Raw genomic sequence first — 16666 nt, forward strand, 5'->3', positions numbered from 1 at the left:
AAGCTCGCATCATAATAAGAGAAGGAATACAGGAGGTAAAAGGAAATCCAAGAAACAAAGAAAAAGCAGACTTTTAAAAATTACTATTATAGCTGGTTAATAAAGATCTTTATGTAAAAATAAGCACCATATGTAAGAAAACAAAGCACTATCTTGATACAAACTGAAGCAGGAGACAATTCCTATCACCACTTGCACACACTCACTGACCAGCGCTGGTAACTCCTCTATATTGGGTAATGAGATTTCATAGTGATCAGGAAACAGAACGAGTTTTGCTTCATCTTCATATTCAAAGTCATCACTGTTGAGATCACTGTTTGTCTCTAGATCTGAAAAACAAGATGGGGAATGTTAGGAGATTGTCCTGAGATCAAGGTTCCTATATTGTAGCAGGGGTACCACTATGAAGCATTGCTTGCCTGGCATCAGCCTGCAAGTTGACACTGGCAGCAGTTTGTTCTGGCTAGAAATGTTTGTGAAATCCTGATCTAAACACAAATGTGATCATCTTGTAAGAGGATGTTCTGAAGACCAAAATTTCCATCTTAATCTTATCCCCAGCCACAGCTGATTTGGCCCCTCTCCAAGCAGGGCATTGATGCAGACATCACATTCTGGGAAGCACCTAAGAAAATTCTGCTCATTTTGGAAAAAATCATGATCTAATACTGCTGTCCCTTTTACCCAGGATCCTGAAATGCTATACAATATGGAGACCAGTTCACACAACCCACGCCCAAATTGCAGAGCTGGAATAATGCACCTCTGTTTCAGCCCTCCATATTTTCCAGATCGCAGACCTGGCTGAAACATGCTATGGCTCCCATCCATTTGAACCTGTGGCCTTTCCTCCCAAGAAAACATCTATAGCTGGAAGTATTCCCGCATCTCATCCATAATCTCAAATATCTATAGCCAGAACAGTTATAACAGCATTATCCCTCTCTTTCTAACTCCAGTCTGTAACCAGTGTAACCAGATTTTGAAGATCAAGCCTTCCATAGTGTTTGTGTACACTCTTATTCCAGTGTAAAGATGACTTTTTTTGCTTAAATATGAGCCTCGATCAAGCAACACCAGCTAAAATGCTTGTCCAGAAAAAAGTGAACTCAGAGAGAAGACGGGAGGGTATATAAGTAACCAAATGGCTAGTGTTTTTATCTCTAGCTTCATCAAAAAATAGAATTATCCCACAGGGACCAGACAGAGTTAAAAATCTTGTGCAGTTCTTTCCAGGATGACTGAAAAAGTTAAGACCAAACACGTGCGTGTTGTGTCAGACATTTGACAAGATTCAATTGCAAGAAAAGCCTGGGCAAGGAATGGATCTTCTGGATCCTTCTCCCATCTGGAGATGCTGGATCTACTGTATTCTGATGTACCAGACAGTCACTGACAGAATAAGGCTCAACCAAGAATTAAGATGCATTAGCAGTAGCTAAAGCTGGCTCTTATTTTCACTACAAGTACATGCGTATGCTTAATGAGCCACTCTATACTAAAAAAGCATTGGCAGCAACCACTGCACCCTGGGAATGCCTGAAATCTCCAATGTACATTTGGGAGAGAGGTGAGGATGACAGAGTCCAAATTCAAAAAACTAAGCCCTCTGTTTACCCAGTGGGCAGTAACAGCCTGAATATCCTAAGTGATAAAACAAGTATCAAAAGATATTTTAACTTGGCCTGGAAACATCACCTCTTGAGAGGAACACAATCCATTTTCCATTTTCTTGGCTCACCTGCTGCACCAGCCAGTCCTGAGGGGTGACAACACCCACTGTCAGTGACTTCCAGCAGCACTTCTTTCTCAGCAGAAACCAACAAAAGACCCTTCTCATCAGCTGGCCATAGACACAAAAGCATGAACTTTTTCTTATACTGAAAGCATGAGATTTATAAAGAAAATATTAACTTGTTACTAATTCCCCAAATCAGACCTTTTTTTTTAATGATTCCTTCCCTTACTGCAGCATAACAGAGGTCACCAGTGATCTCGCTTTACTCCAGGCTTCTTTCACAGCTTGTATTACAATGCTGTCTTCGTAAAGTGAATCCCAACAGATGCAGTCCGTAACAGTAAGCTCTTTTGCTCTATGAAGCAAAGACAGTGAGTTTGTCCAAGCTGATGATACATATGACAATGCATCACTGAGAATTTTCATGTAATGCCCAGAAATTTGATGGTGGCCAGCACAGCAAAACCAAAAGTACTAACCATCTCCTAAATATGACAGAGGTTTCCTCAGAGAGGATAAAAAACCTCAGTGTCTGTTCCAAAGGCAGCAAACACTTCCCGCAGGGCCTGCAGCCACACACTTCGCTCCACCACCAGAGGGAACCCGAAGACAGCTCACCGCAGCCACTGCCAGCTGTAGACCCGTGTAAAACCTGCTAGTAATTAATTTCCTTATGATACTGACATTAAGTTTATAATATTTACAATCCGCTGTATAGGAACAGAAATGATAAGGCTGCCCGGGTTCAAAATTCAGGCATATGCTTCAGCTCAACTCACAAGCCAGACAACAGCCAGATAGCGGCAACTTTACTGCTACTGACCTGACCCGCATTTGAACTGGTGACCCAGGGATGAAAGACTGAATATCCTATTAGGAATCACCCACTGCCATTTAAGGACTTCACACACTTAGAAGCATCAGCCTTTTCTGTGCAATGATGTCCCGGGTTTGGCTGAGATACAGTTAATTTTCTTCTTAGCAGCTGGTGCAGTGCTGAGTTTTGGATTTGGTGTGATAATGTGATAACGTGATAATGATGATAGCAACAAATAAAAACATCAGTTTGTAAAGTAACGTTTATACTAAGTCAAGGACTTTTCAGTTTCTTGGGCCCTGATGGCAAGAGTGCTAGAGGGGCACAGGAAACTGGGAGGGGACACTGGCAGGACAGCTGACCCAAACTAGCCAAAGCGATATTCCATACCATGGAACGGCATGCTGGGTATATAAGCTGGGGGAAGAAGAAGGAAGGGGGGGGGACATTTGGAGTTATGGTATTTACCTTCCCAATTAACCATTATGAGTGATGGAGCTCTGCTTTCCTGGATATGGCCGAACACCTGCTTGCTGATGGGAAGTGGTGAACGCATTTCTTTTTTTGCTTTCCCTTTAAACTGTCTTTATCTCAACCCACAAGTTTTCTCACTTTTACCCTTCCAACTCTCTCCTCCATCCCATTATGGGGGGAGTGAGCGAGTGGCTGTGTGGGGCTTAGTTGCCAGCTGGGGTTAACCCATGACAAATGGGTGGGGAGGGAAAGTTCCTTTTTACCTTTTCAGGCTTCATACCATTCACGTTACCAGAGAAGCAGAAAATTATGTTCTGTCAGCATGGCACTCTGGATGTTTGACATGCCAATATGGCAGCATCACGCTTCTTATTTTAAAGAAAGCTACACACAACTTCATAACAGTTCCAGGTAAAAAAAAAATGAGGATTTAACTGGCAATTTCACTTTTGAAAGTGACTGTGTAAAGCTGGTACACTTCCACTCCACACACCTACTCCCTCTGAACAGGAATTAAAAGGCCTGCATCAGTGCTTTTTGACAATTACCATGCCAAAGACAGTTTCTCAGGGTTCAGATCCAGTACATAAGAGTGGAAGGGACTTCTAAGGTCACCAACTGAAATCCCTTGATACACAGATTACCATATAAACTAATCCTTTTTGTTGACTGTCAGACAGGCCCCTTAACAATGTCCAGTTGAAAACCCCCAATCACTACTCATATTTTTAAATCTTGGCTTGTATGCACCGAAAGCCATAGTTGCTAAGTAAGTTGCCCAGTAAGAAGTTCTACCTGCATTCTATTTTCTGTGCCTGTGCAAGGGCCAACATGGCTAAGAAAGCATGAGCATAGATATAATAAAACAAATACTACCTTAGAAGGCAATGGAGCCCACACTAAATGAGGGCAGAGGTTGTCCCTGTAGCCATTGGGCATCGTGTGCGGTCTGCAGGCAGTTTCAAACTTGGTTTTTAAAACCAGTGCAGAATTTGAGAGAAGAGAAAGAGTAACTACAGGAAAGACAAGCAGGCGGAAATCACCTTGCAAATGGAGCATATCTGATTAAAAATTACCATAACACTAAAGGCACTGAAAAATATGAACTTTCAAGCACCGTACTTTATACAAGGCTGCTTCTTGGACAAGGATGTTCTTCCAAGGTACACTGTGAGTAGACCATTCTCTGGACAAAAAAGGTTTTACTCAGTTCTAAGACTCAGCCACAACACAACCAACGTGTTTGTAATTTTTTTTAAAGAGCTGACACCTTGATGGTGAATGTTCCCATGACATTGTTCCCCTTCTAGTGGACTAACAGCTTTACAGTGCCTCCTCATAGCCCCAATTAAACACTGTGGTCACTAAAACAAACTGTCTGTAGGTCATAAGTGTTGTGTTAGGAGGCCAGCACATCAGGCAAAGCAAAGTAAGAGACATGTTAAAACAGAAGTTTGGCTGATGTCATTATTTTGGGCAAGTGGTCAGTAGCGTAAGTTTACTTCAGCTCACAGGCATCACTTCAGTGACTGGAGAAATGCATTGCTGCTGAACTGATGGAAAACAGCAGCTGGGAGTGGAAGACAGTGTACTGTAAACCAGCCCACTGGAGGGGAAGAAAGAGGAGTGGACATGCCCAGATTAGATTTAGACAAGTTACCAACTGACTGCACTAATAATAGTGGCATAAGCACTCTCCAGGCAGGACCCCCTAACAGGATTTCCTGTGCATATGAGTGGGTCTGTGTGCGTATGAAAGGGAATACAAACATGAAAATTGAATGAGGATGTTGACTAGTGAGCCTACAACTAATTTTGAAACTCTAGAAAGACATCTTAGGAATCTGGGCTTGATCCTGCTCTCAACTGAAACGAGTAGACAAATTTGTGTTGACTTGGAAGTGGAGGACTAAACCTTAAAGCAAATAAATCTGAATCTTCTAAATAATACAAAGTGTCAGCAGGAGCACTTTGCAATATATATATATATAAGCTATTCAGTTAATTTGTCTTCAGGCACATATGAAACTGACATCAGCTGAGCTATACAAAAAAAGAAGAAATTTTAAAAACCAAAAAGATTCACTTTATAGTCATAACATTCTCCTTTGTGACAAAAAGAAAAAAAAAACCTTTCTACTAGGTTCATTTGGATTATTCAAGGCTTGTAAATTCACATCCAAATTGCTTGCTACATCTCCAAAGCATTACTACGCTGTTCTTATTGCTAGGATATAGACCTCACCCCTTGGATTTCTGGCACTGTCTTCTGTGAACCAACAGGTTCACTCGTGGTCTAATCAGTTCCACTGCTACTGCTGGGGAGTACACACAACTTGAGTGGGCTAAAATTTAAAAATATTGTCAGGAAACACTCAAATCCTCCTAAATCACAACTCTCCATTCATAGATATACACTCCATATATGTGCTTACTTACATAAATATAAACTTCAGTCACTCATGATAAAAGTTCTCTTTAGAAGCTTACCAAGCAAAAACATCCTTACTGAAAACAGGGTTCTACTACTGCGTGCTAGGAGATCTAGGAGAGCTAAGTGGAGCTGTGGTCAGATTCAGTACAGCCACTCTTATGAATGGTCTTCACACTTGGAAATGGTGGCTGTAGCTGCATTCACTGCCACAGGCAGGCAGGTGTCATCCAGGAAAAGCTCAGCAAGTTTACGCATTCTCCCAGACTCTTAAGTGGAAGTTTTCCTTTCCAAGGCCTTCTCCGAGACCAGCTGTGTGTCATGGATACTGCTCCTTACCAGCAACTACCATCCTCACAGCTCTGCTGACAGAGCTGTTCATTTGAGTACTTCAGAACACTTCTAATTGATGGTCTAAGTTAGCCCTGACTTTGGTCAAAGCAGAGTTCACACCACTTGCTGCACTGGCAGATAGTGCTATGGTAACTGATCTGGAAGAGACCATCTGTCTATAGACAAGTTTTATGACAGCCACCCTGCCAGCTTTGTTTAGCCTAGAGTCCAGGCTCTGGCAGAGACCAACAGATGCCCAGGAAGAGGGTACCAGAACAAGGCAAAAATGTGGTAATTCCTCCCTCAGCATATACCTCCCAGCCTCCATGTATCTGTCAGGGGCTTTCTGTTTGCTGAGGGTGGTGGGGTGGGTCTGCATTTGTCTGGCTGGTTTTGGAGAGAGACAGCAAGAGAGCAGCATGCAGCTGTGGTTTCTCTGTTCAAGAGAGAGGTTGACTTATTTATAAAGCAAAATAATAGAGAACAAAACATAAAATGCTGCTCTACTCCGATGTTCCACTCGACTCTTTCACTGCTGCTGACAACCAAGCTGAGATTTTCAGAGAACCATTCACAGCATTCCTCTCTCAGAACTCCCTTTCTGAACAGTAATAGCTAATTTAGACCACATCACTATGTGCACAGTTAAAGCACTTCTCCTGCCTTCCTTGCATTTTTCAACATTTACTTCATCTATTTTTTAGTTACTCAGTAACACATAAAAAATCACTTCTAGATTTAATCTCTTAGATAAATCACCCAGCAAACTCATTTTTCAAACCCTTTCCAGACTATTTACAATCTCATTAATTCTTCATCATAGAACAGTTATCAGCAGAGAACTCCTGGGAGTAACAGGTCTGGGGTGTACTGGTGGTAACTACTGCAAGAACTGAGCCTCCAGTCTTCCCTCTTACTCTACTACCCCTTTTGACCAGGATCTTGTAAGGAAGATCATAGTATGTCCCATTAACTGATTTGTTCTTACTCACACAGTCACTGAATACATACATAGGAGGGCTACTACACATAACCCCAGAGTATTCTCATAGACCCAGAACCATCACTCACACTTTGGAAAATCCACAATGGTTCTTTTCTGTTCTGTCATGTTTATACAACTTTCTATCAGTTCCGATCCATTCTTTTTCTTCCTGATGGGCTAATATGAAAATTAAATTTAGTGATGATACCTTTCCTGGCCCCATCATGTGTTTTTTTTTCCAAAACCATTTACCATACTGTGGTTGGTTGAAACAAGAGGTTGCATACCAAAGACAATACTGCAGCTGTTTCTTATCTGAGAACCTTGTGAAGTCATGAGAAGCTACCATCTTGTCCTATCAATTTCATTCCATTTTACAGACTGAATCTAAAACTTCATGCAATAGCCACACATATTGAGAAGCACAAAGCATCTTCAAAATTGCTAGCCTAGACAGCAATGCAGTGAGGATATTATTCTATACACTGTGGTGCAGACAGTCTGCTTTGAAGATCATCCCAAATCCCTTGAAAGCTTGCACAATCTGAGCTGGTTATACCCACACTGCCTAGCAACACCTGAACAAGCTAAATTAAAGGCAGTTCATACGTTTCAATGCACAATGTTATTATGCTCCCTGATTACACAGAACACTCACAGACAACACCCCCCAGCCTTTTCCAAATGAAAACAAGAACAAAAGGAGTCCCAAACCAAATGTATACATGCACATGCACACACACTTTTCTATGGATTTTATTGTTTAGGGAAAGATAAAGCCTCCAGGTGACTGAGTCAGTCTGTGTTTCTGTTGCAGTTGCTGGATAGCAGCAGTGCTAGAAAGTAATCAATGAGCATCCAAAAGATGTTTTCCTAATACTAAGGAGACTGAAAAGGGTTTAGTATCTTTAATAGCTTTACATCAAAGAGGATTATAAGAAGCAATGTAACAAATGTCCAAACTGAATTGACTTTGTACACAAAGCTTAAATCTCTGGGCCTTCAGGGAAACATTCAAAGACACCTAGAAACACAGTGATAGTACGAGTTACCCATTATCGTTGTCTCCTGTTGTCTGACAGGGTAAGCCCTAAATGGCAGGCTACATTTATGGGCTGATAACAGCCAGTTTGGTGCAAACCTCTACCATAGATGCCCATGGTCACAATTAGAAAGACAAAACTAAACCAACCTGTTAAGATGAGAAGTCCAGCAGCTCCAAACCAACAATGAAGATGTTGGATTAAGAGATAAAATCAATTAAAAATTAATTAAAATTAACTTAAGAGAAAAAATGTTAAATTTTACTAACCACCTCTGCTGCTGTCACATGCAAAATTATAAAATCAGCTATCAAATCTGCTTTTGTTTCCTCAGCTATGAGCAAGGACAGTAATAATTCTTTGTTCTTTACTTTAAGTACGGCCAAAAAATAACGAAATCTGCTGAGCCAAGGAAGTAGATACAAAGCATTTGGATGGATGCGAGTACCATCTCCAGAATCTGAGCAGGGAGTTGATACCATTTTACTCTCAGCCAGCAGGAGTTGCAAAGAGGACTGCAGTAGAACAACAGAGCAGATAAGATAAATTTTCAAAATTGCATTAGATTCCAGAAGTGCTGGATTAAATGCTGATGATTCCATGAGCTAAATACACCCCAGTGAAACTGCACCGCCTTCAGAAGTTCCCTTGGACCAGGACACTTGGAACCACTGCATCAGATCTACCCAGTGGGAACAAAATGCTCATGTGCAAGGGTGGAATTTGAGGACTCCAGTATAGGACATCAGAGACACTATGCCATGCACACTGTGTGCCAGCATACCACAATGACAGAAGTCTCAAAATGTATGCAGTAGATCAGTGAGAATCAAATTTGACCATGCTTTTGTACTTCTTGTTTACACTCACACTGCTAACACTGTACAAGCACCGATGCATTGCAGCCAGATCTGTTTTTGAACCAATATTTCATAAGCATCCAGTAACAAACATTAGTTTCAATGTAAACTGACAGTAAACAGCTTTTAGACCAGCATCTGTGACTTAACAGGCTCTTTCCTACAAAAGAAGTTTCATTCCTTTATGACTCATCTTAAGACTTTTTTTGTCCCTAAGTTCTCCTTGCAAAACTTGCTCCAGACATGAACAACAATTTAACAGATTACAATCTGCAAAGGCCTCTTCACGACCCATTCCACAGATCAAAGCAATTCCAAAGGGAGGCCATACTATTGTTCCCCTTTAGCCATAAGAGCTGGCAATTGTAAAGAAAACATTTAATCCCCTCATTACCAGAAGAAAATTTCCCTATTTGTTATTAATACAGAAAGAACAAATAATAGATGAATATGAGAAATACCACAAGTGATGTGAGGAGGGAGAATATACACTTTGCATTACGTTCCCATTGTCCATATTTATGAGACCCTCAGGTTTTCTAGGTAATCTGAATCAATGTATATAGGGTGAAATGGACATGGTAAGAAAACTGCTTTCCATGAAACAAAGGGATATAACTGTTGACATAACAGGATAAGAATTGGCAGGAGATGCTCATGATATATGTACTGTTTCACTCATTACAGGAGAGACCACAACATCACTTAAGAACATTTATCTGTGTAACAACTTTGAAATGTTAACAACCCTTCCAATTACCAGCTGCTGAGCAGAACAGTGCCACATTGAGGCCCTGTTACATCTACACATTAAGTATAGATAAACATTTTCATAAAAGGGTGCTTTGTGGAAACCACAAAGAGAGAGAAGGGACAGAACTAGTCAAAAAATGCCAACCAAATCCTAGGCTGTTTAAGAATAGTTGAGAGCCTACTTTAGATTAAAATGTTTCATGTATACATACACATTTCTCAATATGCACCAAAATTGCTAAGAACTACTTATTTGTCTGAACAAGCATTTAAAACCAGAACAAAAAGTTAAAAACAATAATGCAACAGAAAAATAAAACCCACAAGGAGCCCCCAAAGCCACGCACAATGGTGGACAGAACCCAAGTACACATGAAGACAAGGCCAGAAAAGGATTGTTCCAGAAAGCAGCTGTTCACAATACCTAAAAATAGCTTAGCATTCCTCCTTTTTGGTAAAGCTCCACCAGATGCCCCTGGTACTTTCTGGAAAGAGAGAAAGAAACAATTAAAAATCCACCAAGTGAGACAATAGTAAATCAGCAATAACCCCATACCATCAGCATTTCCGACACACATCTGTTCATGGTCCTTCCATTAAACTGCAGTCCCTGCTAAGCAAGAACGTAAATCCTCTTCTTTCTCCCCGACAATGGGACTCAACTCATCATTGCTTACTACCCTCATGGAGTGAGAAAACCACCATCTGAATCCTTCAGACTTTGGTCCGTTAGCAGTTAAGCAGAGCATGTATCATGGTCAGCATGGGTGACTGCCATTCTGTCAACAAGGCAGGGACATCTAGCATCACTCAGACCTCTCACCACTAGATCCTCTCCAGTATTTCTTAAAGACTAAAGCTGAGTTATAGAGGGGAAGAAAAGGCTATTATCTGCATAAAAGATTCACTCCTTCATAACTAATTCCAGTATGACCACTTTGCTGTTATCTATTAGTTCAACTTATTTTCTTCTATCCAGAAAATAAATGCCCTTTCTGTCAGGACCCATGTCTGCTTTCATTATGATCAGTCCAAGTCACCACCATGCTTTCTTAGTATTGGAAAATATGGAGGACACCTGACAATACCGAAGCAATTGTTTAGGGAGGGGACTTTATTTTTTTTTTAATTTAAGCTCCACAGCAGATAATAGTAACTTCCAAGTGACACCCAGTTTCAAGCACTACTTTCCCATTTCAGAATACCTCAGACTACTAGGGGAAATGCTGAGAGGCTGAGAAAATGTAAAAGTCAGTGCACTAGCTTCTTAAGCTGTTTATTAACAGGCACCATTAAAACAAATCAAGTTAACGCAAATAAGCCTCTGTGGCTAGAATGCCAACATGATGCGTTATGTAGTGTGTAATGTTAGTGTAACTGGCAATGTTGTGAGGCAACTTTTTTTTTTAAATAATAATATTGGGATACAACAGGTGGAGAAAATCCAGCCAAGAACCTGTCAGCCTAGGAAAAGTTCATGTTTGCCTCTGCTCCTCATTAGGTGAAAGGGTCACATATTTTGGGTGGTTCCCTTCACCATGTAAATAAAGCTTTGGCCAAAGCAGATTGCTTGAATCATCAGTGGGGTCTTATACATCATAGGAAAGTTTTCCATTCTTAGAAAGAACAGATGCCAACTAGCACTCCTTGGCTGCACTTAAGAACAGAACCCATTATCCATATATGCAAGCCCTAGGGAAAGGGAGTCAGGGCTGCAACTCCAGCATTTAAAAGAAAAAAAAGTCCTCAGTGAAGTGAAAACAACAAGCAGAACATTTTTCTCCTTATTACTACTAGATTTCAACAAGTGGAAAGGAAGTAGTGAAGAACCCAAATCTATTAAAAAAAAAAAGCAGCAGCAAAATACAACATAACGCAATTACAAATATATCATTAATAAATTACACATATTCCAAGGATTATAGCTTCAGAAGTAAAAAAAAAAATAATAAAAAAAAAAAATGTTTCCATCACCAGGAAGCTCCAATTGAATGCCGATGTCACTGAGTAAGATACCGTGACAGTCATTAGGACTAGAGATTTCAACAAGGAAGAATTCACATGGAGTATTTATCACTGTCAGCCTGACATTAATATTTCAGCTTAATTTTCCTAACTGCTGAATACACCTGAACTGGAATTGCAGATGCTCAATAATCCTGAAAAACCCAGAACATGACAGTATTTTTTACCTTGTTTCTTCACCTATCAGAAATCACAGAAAACATCTCCCATTCAAAAAACAATCTTGGCTTCCAGCAGATGTGACATACTCAGCAAATGGGAGTCCACACAATGCACAAGGAGTGGCACCAAATTCTGTTTGTGATGCTTCTTGTACAAGGTGTCAGTGTAGCCTATACTCCATTCTCTTTAAATACATCATTGCTGCATTTTTTATAACAGCATCATCACTGAATAAAATCCAGGAACCCATCACTGCAGGAAATTTCATCCTTCTCTACCCAGAGTTTTCAGCAGGGCTGAGGTGTAACCATAGCACCAGGCTAAAGCTCTGCCCAGGGCTTAACACTATCCAGGCAGTTTTATAGAAGTAATGCACTACAGAAATGTGGTTGATTGAAAAAATTCTGAAGAGTGAAATTCTGGGGAAAAAAAAAAAAAAAGATCAATTTTCTTGATTTATCTAAGAATTTTATCAGAGGATGCTCCATAACTTGCACTAGTGCGCATTTCTGATTCAGCAGATGCCTCTGGTGCTCATCTGCCACTGGCAGATACTCTAACTCTCTTAAGCAAATAGGCTGGAAATCTGACCCTTATTTTCTAATTCATTTGTGACAAGATACACAACTGATACTTATTCCAAACACCTTCGGAAGCAAACAGGGATTTCTGCAGCAATGCAGTGCATTCTGCAAAGATGATGCCAAGGTAACCACAAGCAAGAATAGCAGCCTCACTAAAAGAATCTTAAGATAGCATATCCAATGCCTTTGGCTTTAGTGTAATCCACACCATCAAAAGCTTGGCTTAAAAAAAAACAAACCACAATGCAGCATGTGCCAGACACTTCATAAAATGGTTCCAATGAAGGCCTGATGTTTCACATTGCTCAGAGGAAAACACAGATAACACGTAAGAAGCAAATAGTCATGGCAAACAAATCCACAGCTAGTACACGAGGAATCCCATCTATAAACCATATTGGATGACAGAGTCTTCACCTGTATAGTCAAACGTTGTTTCCTACCACATGACTCAGTGCACAAGTGTGTCACCACCTTCAAACATAGATGCCAGGCCCCTCTGCCATGTTATTGTATGGGTTTGCATGGCAAGGTTTTAATAGCAGGGGGGCTACAGGGGTGGCTTCTGTGAGAAAATGCCAGAAGCTTCCCCTGTGTCTGATGGAGCCAACGCCAGCCGGCTCCAAGATTGACCCACTGCTGGACAAGGCTGAGCCCATCAACGACAGTGGTAGCACCTCTGGGATAGCATATTAAAAAGGGGGAAATAAAGATGAAAAAAAAAAAATCTGCGCCAGCAAGAAAGAGGAATGAGACTATGTAAGAGCAACAGCTCTGCAAACACCAGGTCAGTGAAGGAGGAGGGGAGGAGATGCTCCAGGCACCAGAGCAGAGATTCCCCAGCAGCTCATGGTGAAGCCCATGGTGAGGCAGGCTGTGCTTCTCAGCCCATGGAGCCCATGGTGGAGCAGACCCCCACCTTCAGCCTGTGGAGGACCCCACGGTAGAGCAGGTGGATGCCCTAAGGAGGCTGTGGCCCATGCAAAGCCTGCATTGAAGTAGGTTTGCTGGCTGGACTTGTCAATGCATGAAGAGAAGAGCCCACTCTGAAACAAGTTTGCTGGCAGGACTTGTGACCATGCAGGGGACCCATACTGGAACAGTCTGCTCCTGAAAGACTGCACCCCATGGAAGGGACACGTGCGGGAGCAGTGTGTGAAGAACTGCAGCCCATGGGAAGGACTCATGCTGGAAAAGTTCATGGAGAACTGTCTCCTGTGGAAGGGACCCCACGCTGGAGCAGGGGAAGAATATGAGGAAGAAGGAGTGGCAGAAATAACATGAGATGAACTGACTGTAACTCCCATTCCCTGTTCCCCTGCGCTCCTCAGGGGAAGGAAGTAGAGAAGTCGGAAATTAAGTTAAGCCTGGGAAGAAGGTGGGGGAGCAAGGAGGGAAGGTGGTTGGTTTTTTTTTTCTGATTTGTATGGTAATAAATTAAACTAATTTTCTCCAAGTCAAGTCAATTTTGCCTGTGACTGTAACTGCGGAGTGATCTCCCTTGTCCTTACCTTGTCCCACGAGCCATATTGTCTCTCCCCTGTCTGGTTGAGGAGGGGAGCGATGATGCGGCTTTGGTGGGCACCCGGCATTCAGCCAGGGTCAAACCACCACAATCCTGACTCACAAGGAGAAATATAGGAACCACTGAAGTAGTTAAACTGAAGAGGTACACAACACTAAACAACATCTGGTATATTTGTTTCTCCCTTTTGGAGTTCTTCAGCCTAATCTTTATCCAGGAAAGGAATTTTTGAGGACTCATTTTAACTCCAGTTTACCTTAATATTGAGAATTCCCAGGTCACATGCTTGAATAGAGATATATACAAGGAAAGCTGACAGGATTTCTGCCCACCTGTCTCAAGTCCTAGATACCATCTTTCAGGAGTGTTAAATTCACTCAGAAGAACGGTTGCTAAAACTGGACTAGTTTCTGCAAAAACTCAGTTAACAGCATAAAGGAAAATGTTACTATCATACTTACAAGGAAAGACAATTCTATAGCATAACAAACATTACTAACAAACTCAACCTGGGAGACATGCAATCCACCCAACTATAACTGATAAAATATGAATTGTCATCTACTGGAAATAAGTGGTCAGGGCCTTCACATAACTCAAGGCCTTCATCACCCAGGGGAAACATTGCTGCAGAATGAGAAACGTGAAGTATTCTACCCTGCTCCAAGCAGCTATTTTAGGCCCTCTAACTTGCCAAAATAGACAGTGCTTGTGGGAGAGCAAGCTATAAGCAAAGCCAGTGCCTTCCAGATAGCTCAGGTCAGAAGTCATTAACAGCCTTTTAAAAATGCCAGACAAATCACACACAAACAGAAGCACAGGTTATAAGTTACTGTTGATGTGCAGTGATATTATAGTATGGAAGAACAGTGAACACAAAGTTTGTATATATACATCCATGAGTGTTGCGGTGTAAGACTAAATGAGGACAGTGTGTGGCTTTAGAATCCAGCATTAAAGCTAACCTTTAGATCCCAGGCTAGGTCAGAGTTAGGGCTCATGATTTAATTGTACAGAAATCTTAGGATGAAAAGAAGTCCTGACGCTTCAAGATTAAACCTCATATATAAAAAAAACCAACCACAAAACAAACTAAAACTCAGAACCTTCCAGCCAAATCTGAACCAAAAACCAGTAATTCTACACTTCAAAGGCAGGCTTCAGTTAGTTACCTACAGCATGCACATAATATGCAGACAATATTGTGTGACACGCAGAAGCATGTAGTAAAACAGATCAGTGGAAGTCAGGCGACAAGCTGCATTTAAGATCTGACTCTTTAGGGCTTTTGATTCATCTCAGAACTGAAGCTATAGGATAGGTTGGGATCCAAGCACCTGAATTTGATATTCAGCCTCAAATCTGAAAATGTTCATTTCTGTCATTCAAGATTTGGTCTATGTCTGAAATGCATTACCTAAACAAGTGCAAGAGACCCAAGAACTGCCGGGGTAGTTAGTTGGGAATCCACAAGTCTCACCTCTATCACATGTCGTTTCAGATGCAAATATACACACTGTCCTGTTTTCCGGTAATGCCTTTCAATGTGTTCCCTTCCAAATCCCAGAAACGTGTTCATGCACACATAGAGACCTCCTTCTGAATCCTAAAAGGAATGACACAAATAGTTACAGCACAGAAGGAACTGAACAGGACAGAAAGGACTCTGTTACCAGGCAAGCCCTTAAAACATAGCTTTCATAACACATTATGGGGTTTACATCATCAGTCCTCTAAAACTTCCACACCGTAACACAGCCTATAAAAACACATTGAAACAGGTTACAGCTACAGATTAGTCAGTGTCCAAATCAGAGGTCTAGAGTTAGTCTTGAAAAATTCCGCTTGAGTGCCCAATCCAGAGATCTGTAGGCACAGAAACTCTTAAAGCAACCAAAATAATGAAGCACAGACATTTGTTTGAAATAGAAGAACTTTTTTTGGCAATCTGATTGCAAGAACAACATTCCAAATCAAAAGCATGGCAAAACTCATGCTTCAGGGATTTAGCCACAACTTCTACTATTGATCACAATCTTGCCCGAGAAAAACAGATCTCAAGCGATCTTACAGCTCTTAGAACTGGCTAACAAGAAAACTGGCAAGTGTCAGTATCTATCAGGGATTCTCTCTGTTCATGCAATTAGAGAGCTCAGAGACAAGGGCTCTACAAAGGAAATACAAAGGCACATATTCCTGGTACTGATCACAGATGCTGACATTTCAGTAACATAACCTGGTGGGAGTCCCATCACTTTTTGCTGACCCAAAAGCCGGGTGTTGATGCTGGCTGTTATTAGGACCTTGTTCCATTTTAAGGCCTCTCCCAGATCTCTCCTACATCATTCAGACTGGCATGAGGACTTTCAGCCATCTGGTTCATTGGTGTTGGACTGTTTAAGCCCTCCTCTAGCACGCATTGTTTTGAATAGGTGATGCATAACAAGGATTGAGCCTTTCAGAAGCAATGTGGCCTTCTATTGTGAACATGTTTGTGTTATTGGACAGTACAGAACATCTCATATTAAATTCCCCAAAGAACAACATGAACTAAACTCATCCACAGGCACCTTAGAAGGAAATTAAAAAAACCAAAAGACCCACACACATTATCTCCAGAAACAAGTAACAGTAGGTGCATACATGTGCATAATCATATATTGAGAATTGTTACAGCAACAATTGCTGTGACTGGACACCACCTGCTAGTGCCACACCTGAAACACATTCAGTACAGTAAACCAGGAAGTTCTCTCCTGCCTGGCCTACCTCTCTTCAAGGCTCTACCAGGCAGGAACCTCCACTCTACCTTGGAGCCCAGCCAGGCCCCTCTACGAGGGAGCACAAAGCTCTCCATCGTGCCGTGCCAGCCGTGGCACGAGTTAGGTTCTCTCCAGCCCTGTGGACTGGAACAAGTAGCAGAGGGCAAGTCT

At 41.4% G+C, this 16666-nt stretch overlaps 1 protein-coding gene across 2 annotated transcripts in view; it reads right to left on the reverse strand.

Annotated features, from left to right (window-relative positions):
* The window catches only part of USP13 (ubiquitin specific peptidase 13), a 56639-nt gene that overhangs the window by 31051 nt on the left and 8922 nt on the right, over positions 1 to 16666 (reverse strand). For both annotated transcript variants that reach the window (XM_055724035.1, XM_055724034.1), the window contains exons 2-4: positions 15214 to 15339; positions 9862 to 9922; positions 211 to 332 (exon numbers count right to left, since the gene is read on the reverse strand). In XM_055724035.1, coding sequence (XP_055580010.1) covers positions 211 to 332; positions 9862 to 9922; positions 15214 to 15339 — 309 coding nt within the window. The remainder of the gene's footprint in view (positions 1 to 210; positions 333 to 9861; positions 9923 to 15213; positions 15340 to 16666) is intronic.

Source organism: Falco cherrug, chromosome 11 (genome assembly GCF_023634085.1).
Source record: "Falco cherrug isolate bFalChe1 chromosome 11, bFalChe1.pri, whole genome shotgun sequence".
Classification (NCBI taxonomy): Eukaryota; Metazoa; Chordata; class Aves; order Falconiformes; family Falconidae; genus Falco; species Falco cherrug.